This window comes from Sinocyclocheilus grahami, unplaced genomic scaffold (genome assembly GCF_001515645.1).
Source record: "Sinocyclocheilus grahami isolate Dianchi unplaced genomic scaffold, SAMN03320097.WGS_v1.1 scaffold386.1, whole genome shotgun sequence".
NCBI classification, from domain to species: Eukaryota; Metazoa; Chordata; class Actinopteri; order Cypriniformes; family Cyprinidae; genus Sinocyclocheilus; species Sinocyclocheilus grahami.
Genome location: NW_015505565.1, coordinates 289,590 through 295,987, shown reverse-complemented (window position 1 = coordinate 295,987; position 6,398 = coordinate 289,590). Strand labels below are relative to the sequence as shown.

General features: G+C 37.7%; 1 protein-coding gene across 7 annotated transcripts in view; it reads left to right on the top strand.

The window, feature by feature from the left end:
- Positions 1 to 6,398, top strand: part of LOC107550041 (F-box only protein 11) — a 27,045-nt gene that overhangs the window by 10,879 nt on the left and 9,768 nt on the right. For 6 of the 7 annotated variants that reach the window (XM_016231254.1, XM_016231256.1, XM_016231255.1 and 3 more), the window contains 6 exons: positions 1,937 to 2,074; positions 4,160 to 4,377; positions 4,594 to 4,774; positions 4,885 to 5,007; positions 5,085 to 5,170; positions 5,342 to 5,418. In XM_016231254.1, the coding sequence (XP_016086740.1) occupies positions 1,937 to 2,074; positions 4,160 to 4,377; positions 4,594 to 4,774; positions 4,885 to 5,007; positions 5,085 to 5,170; positions 5,342 to 5,418 (823 nt within the window). The remainder of the gene's footprint in view (positions 1 to 1,936; positions 2,075 to 4,159; positions 4,378 to 4,593; positions 4,775 to 4,884; positions 5,008 to 5,084; positions 5,171 to 5,341; positions 5,419 to 6,398) is intronic. The other variant, XM_016231260.1, reaches the window with a different exon arrangement.

Below are 6,398 nucleotides of genomic sequence, written 5' to 3'. Positions count from 1 at the left end.
GTTTTTCTTTATTTACCCTCAAAAAATGGAAGTGAAATGTGACAACATGCCCCGTGGGCGGAACACATTGTAACATCTGAGGGGCACGTTGTAACTTGACCATATGACCGCTTAAAATCTTATCTGATCGAATGAAAAAAATATACAAGACAAACTAACATTTTTAGTTAATAAATATATATATATATATATATATTTATGTATATTATATATATATGTTTATTTATTTTATTTTATTTATTTTTTTGTTCAAGTAAAATAATGGCTTTTTAAGAATTAAAAATAAACTGATTTTGGAGTTTGACAATGAACACATTTCAACCATGCCTGGGACGGCCCACATAAACGAGCAAAAATGCTTTACATGTCTTGAAATAATAATTTCTAAACATTGACTGTCAGTCTTTATTCACCTGTTTCTCGTTGTTTCTCATTAAAATTAAAGTAAATAGTGTAAATTACATCGCTAATGTCATAGAATAGCACATTGTAAAGCAGTGTTACAACATGCCCCATCTGCGCAACTGGAATTTAAAACTGGTTAGTGTCTTCTGCTAGTAATCAAAGCATTAAAAAACTATCTTAACTGATAAATAACAGATTGGAGATTTAAAATAATAGCAGATTTGTCTCATTTTAAATGAATAATAAAAACTGAGATAAAAAATGTACTTAAGCCAGAATTTAAATGTTACTATGGTGAAATAAATATTCAAACCACGTGTTACAACTTTTTTTTTTTTTTTACTCCCTAATATCGGTATCGGTATCGGCCCCAGAAAACCCATATCGGTCGGACTCTAATATATATATAGTGATGTATAGTATATCAGTGGTGAGCGGTGACTTTTTTTTAACCGGGTATGCTGAGTGATAAGCTTAAGCCCCCCTCCTCATCCCTTTTAAGACACACTCAAAGAGGAAAACACCGTGGCAGGTGTCGATGTGCATTCTTTTAAATTCCTACTTTATTTGCAAAGGAAATTCATCTCCAATCCTTCTTCTATAGCCTAGTTTCAGGTAGTTATTCGAATGCTAGAAATGCTTTTCTGAGTAAAAACAGCCAAATAACGTAGTTACTTTATGATAGGTAATATTCAGAGAGTGGGGAGATGGGGGGGGATTCCCCCGCACTATATGTCTCTGCATCGACTGAATTATTTATTTAATCCGTCCGTCCGTCCATCCGTCCGTTCGTTCATTTATTTTTATTTCCAGTGATTAGGAGTTAAAATTCCCACCCGGGTGACACTACTCCAATAATAGACCATGAAAATGTTTTTTTTTAAATTAAACAAATAATAATATCTTTAAAATATTGCCAAGTAACATTGCAAACAACAATAAAATCAGAAAAGGACTTTAATTGTAAGCGACACAAGTATCCGGAAAATATACAGTTATGATGTTTTTTTTTTTCTATATGATTTAGTTGAGTTTCGGCAATTGAGATCTGACAGCAACCGCGCATGTTTCCGCTTGGGCGAGTGCTTTACGGACAGCTTACCTCGCGCATGAAATCTCCCGCAGACCAGCAAATCACTGCGAATGCTCTATAATCCTGAAGAGTCATAGCAATAGAGCGGAGGCGAGAAAGCTGCGGAGAATCCTCTCGCCCAGAAGCTACCGCAACTGACTTACTGACAGAAAATTGCCGTTGTTTTCAAATAAATAATTTGACGTGCTTATTCCCAACACTTTATTAAGCTTTGTCACATCTCAAATGACAAGGGATCAACTTATGGTCATGTTTATATTAATTAGCCCGTGAACTCATTCTCTCAGACGGCCTGGGTATGCGGCGCATTCGCACCTTATATGGATGGAACGCCACACATATATATATATATATATATTAGAACGCTTTAAATTTATTTATTTAAATTTTTTTAAATTTAAATTTAAACTTATTTACCTGTGAGCTGTTGTGTTACAGGGTATTTATGAAGATAACGAAATCTCAAACAATGCGCTTGCGGGTATCTGGGTAAAAAATCATGGCAATCCCATCATCAGACGTAATCACATCCACCATGGCAGAGATGTAGGAGTGTTTACCTTTGACCATGGCATGGTAATTACATCTAATATTTCTTATTAGAAATATTATCTGAAATAGTATCTTAATGGGATAGCTCACCCAATAATTAAAATTAGCCTGTGTTTTACTCACCCTCAAGGCATCCTAGGCGTGTCTGACATTCCTCATTCAGACGAACACATTCGGAGTTATATTCGAAATTGTCCTGTCTGTTCCAATCTGTATAATTGCAGTGAATGGTGCCCCTGTTTCTGAATCCGAAAAAAGTGAATCCATCCATCATAAAACTACTCCACACAGGTCCGGGGTGTTAATAAAGGCCTTCTGAAGTGAAACGATGCATTACTTTAAGAAAAATTTTGATTCTTAAAACTTTATAATCTATAATGTCCAGCTTCCGATCGCTCAAGCAGGCGTGTTCACGACAAGGCGGTCGAGGGTATGACGTAGGTGTAACGAAAGGCGCAACGTAAGATCCGGGGAGAGAGTGACGAATGCTGAAGCACAGAGAAGAAAGCAAAACAAAACACCTGTCACAAACTAATTTAAACATCCCGGGTATTTACATGAATGCACCATTTTAATCAAAACAGATACAATTTACTTGTTCACATGGTTTCCTGTGCTGTAAACAAAACTTGGTTCTCGCGAGATTACACGCCTCTCCCCGGAGCTTACTCTCGCGAGACTACAGTCTTCTCCCCGGATCTTGCATTGCACCTTTCTTTACACCTTGTCGTGAACGCGCCTGCTTGAGCGAACGGAAGCTGGACATTAGAGTTTATAAAGTTTTGACTAAACTAATGCATCGTTTTGCTTCAGAAGGCCTTTATTAACACCCCGGAGCCGTGTAGAGTAGTTTTATGATGGATGCAGGGATTAAAGTGTTCAGTCGCTACGATGGATTTCCATCAGTTCATAAAGACAGTCACTTGCTTCATTCCTGAATGATTCAGCCGTTTGAACGAATCAATTGAATGAATGATTCAGTGATAAAATCAGTGACTTGCCGCCACCTGCTGGCGGATTTAGTTTCATTTTAGCATATAATTTCAGTTATTTAAATTTAATATTTCTGTATTCAAAATTTTATATTTAAAACATTAATCTCCACGAATTTATGAATTTAATTGCACTCATGCCACCTCTGAGCCTCATTAAACGTCTGAAAATGTAAAAATAGAAATTTTGAAAGGCTTATAAACATACATTTTTGAATTTGGTATAGATGAAAACTATGCCATTACAAAGGTAAAAAGAAAATACTCCTGTAAGTCACTTTTTAAGGAGTTTAATGTCACCTCGTATTAGGAAGGCAAATTTTTGATCAGAATTTTTGATTATTGATCAGAAGGTGCTCCTAAATTTTTTAATTAGGAGGACAAGCGCTCCTAATTACAAGAAGAAAAAAACTGCTCTTAAACTGGGTGTGTGACCGGTATGGCTGAGGAATGGGGTTTGGTCGAAGAAAAATTCAGTCAAAAGATTTTTATTTTTTTTGCAATATAAGTAGAGTAAGACAAATAAGTTACCAGTCATATGAAATTAGTATTAATAAATTAATTTGTACTACAGAGGTGGCATATAAGAACACAAAAGAGGCTTGTAGGTACATTTTCGGACGTTTAATGAGACTCAAAGGTAGCATGAGTGCAATTAAATTCATGTGGCGATTAATGTTTTAAATATAAAATTTTGAATGCAGAAATATTAAATTATTTAAATAACTAAAATTATAGCTAAATATTAAACTAAATCCGCCAGCAGGTGGCAGCAAGTCACTGATTTTATCACTGAATCATTCATTCAATTGATTCAGTCTAACTGATAGAAATCAGTCATAGCGACGGAACACTTTAATCCCTGTGGATGGATACACGTTTTTTCGTATTCAGAAACAGGGGCACTATTCGCTGCAATTATACAGATTGGAACAGACAGGACAATTTCGAATATAACTCCAAATGTGTTCATCTGAAAGAGGAATGTCAAGACACTCCTAGGATGCCTTGAGGGTGAGAGAAAAACAGGCTAATTTTCATTTTTGGGTGAACTATCCCTTTAATATATCTGTTCTAGCCAGTGAGCTGATGTCTGTCTCTTTGTCTCCCTCTGCAGGGCTACTTTGAGAGCTGTAATATCCATAGGAACAGGATTGCAGGATTTGAGGTGAAAGCATACGCAAATCCAACCGTAGTACGCTGTGAGATCCACCACGGCCAAACGGGGGGCATCTACGTACATGAGAAAGGCCGAGGCCAGTTCTTAGAAAACAAAATCTATGCTAATAACTTTGCTGGTGTGTGGATCACCTCTAACAGTGACCCAACTATAAGGTCAGTCTCCATTGTCCTCCCTGTGTTGCCTATGGAAATTAAGTTTGCAGTGTCATATTAGTATAAATCAATATTGTTATTTTTAGACTTGGAAATAATTATTCATTTTGGATATCGATTAGCTTTTGCTCAGCTCACTTACCACTCAGCACACTGGGAATTGATTGTTCCATCTTGTTGATTATCTATAAAGTGAACTGTCTGCTCTTAATCTAGGGGAAATGCCATCTTCAATGGAAACCAAGGAGGCGTTTACATATTTGGTGACGGGAGGGGCCTCATTGAGGGAAATGATATTTATGGAAATGCCCTGGCTGGCATTCAGATCAGAACGAACAGCTGTCCTATAGTAAGGCACAACAAGATCCATGACGGGCAGCATGGAGGAATCTATGTGGTGAGCATGAACATGAACTGACTGTAATACATTACAGGCTGCTGACAGAACAAAAAAGTATGCACTGGTCATAGAGTAACTCTCCCTGTTCTGTCTGTTTCTGTTTGTAGCATGAAAAGGGCCAGGGTGTAATAGAGGAAAATGAGGTGTACAGCAACACTCTGGCCGGAGTGTGGGTGACCACAGGAAGCACACCGGTACTCAGGAGGAACAGGATACACAGCGGAAAACAGGTTTGGATCTTCAAAATTTAGTTCGATATGATCTAGCCTTCATTCTTCCCTCCTAATATTGTTATATCTCTGAAAAGGTTGGAGTGTACTTTTATGACAACGGACATGGAGTACTGGAAGATAATGATATCTACAATCACATGTACTCTGGGGTCCAGATCAGGTAGGACGTAATTTTATTTCTGCTCCTTCAGGAAGTATGAGGAATACAAATTGGTTTTCAAGAGTTGGTAGTAAAAAAAAAAAAAAAAAGGTGTACTGCATTATGTTAGATTCATTTTTTGGATGCATTGTACAGGATTGATGTTTATCTTTTTGTTTTTTTTAAACAAAGAACTGGAAGCAATCCAAAAATCAGAAGAAACAAAATTTGGGGTGGACAAAATGGAGGTATCCTTGTTTACAATTCTGGTAAGTTTTTTTTAATCCACTTTGTCTCCGCCTTTTCAATCCTTATGAAGCTTAATTATGGTTTTCTTTTTTTTCATTTTAGCTAAAAACTAGGGCTGTGCAATTAATCGATATTTAGTTTCGAATTTTGATTTCGCCCTCCAGTGATTATGAAAATATAATAATCGAGATAAAACTATTATTGCGCCCCATTCCGCCCCCTTTCCAGCAGTGCACTTTCACTCCTCCATAAAAGCCCATTTTCACGTGTGAGTCAAGTCAAGTAACCTTTATTTATATAGCGCTTTTAACAATACAGATTGTGTCAAAGCAACTGTACAGCATTAATTAGGAAAATATTGTCAATAATGCCAAATGATAATAGTAAACACTCAATTTTCAGTTAAAGGCAGCTCATCATTGAATTCAGTCATGTCATCATCCAGCTCAGTTCAGTTTAAATAATGTCTGTGCAATCAAGTCGACGATATCGCTGGAAATTAAGTGTCCCCAACTAAGCAAGCCAGAGGCGACAGCAGCAAGGAACTGAAACTCCATCGGTGACAGAATGGAGAAAAAAAGATGGCTCAGAATGGAGAAATCAGGTTCAGTCGTGGGGCCAGTTCTCCTCTGACCAGACGAAACCAGCAGTTCAATTTCAGGCTGCAGCAATGTCACATTGTGCAGAGGACTCAACTGGTTCCTGTGGTCTTGTCCCGGTGGCCGTCTAGGAGACAAGGTCCTCACTGGGGATCTGTCTTTGTGGCTCATCTAGTTGTCCTGATCTCCGCTGACTCCACCTCTCTAGGTGCTGATCCACCATCTGGGCTGGATACGGACTGGATCCGGGTGACTACAGTGACCATCTGATCTGGATACAGACTGGATCTGGTGGCTATGGTGACCTCGGAATAAGAAAGAAACAGACTAATATTAGCATAGATGCCATTCTTCTAATGTTGTAGCAAGTACATCGGGTGTTATGGGAAGTGTTCCCGGTT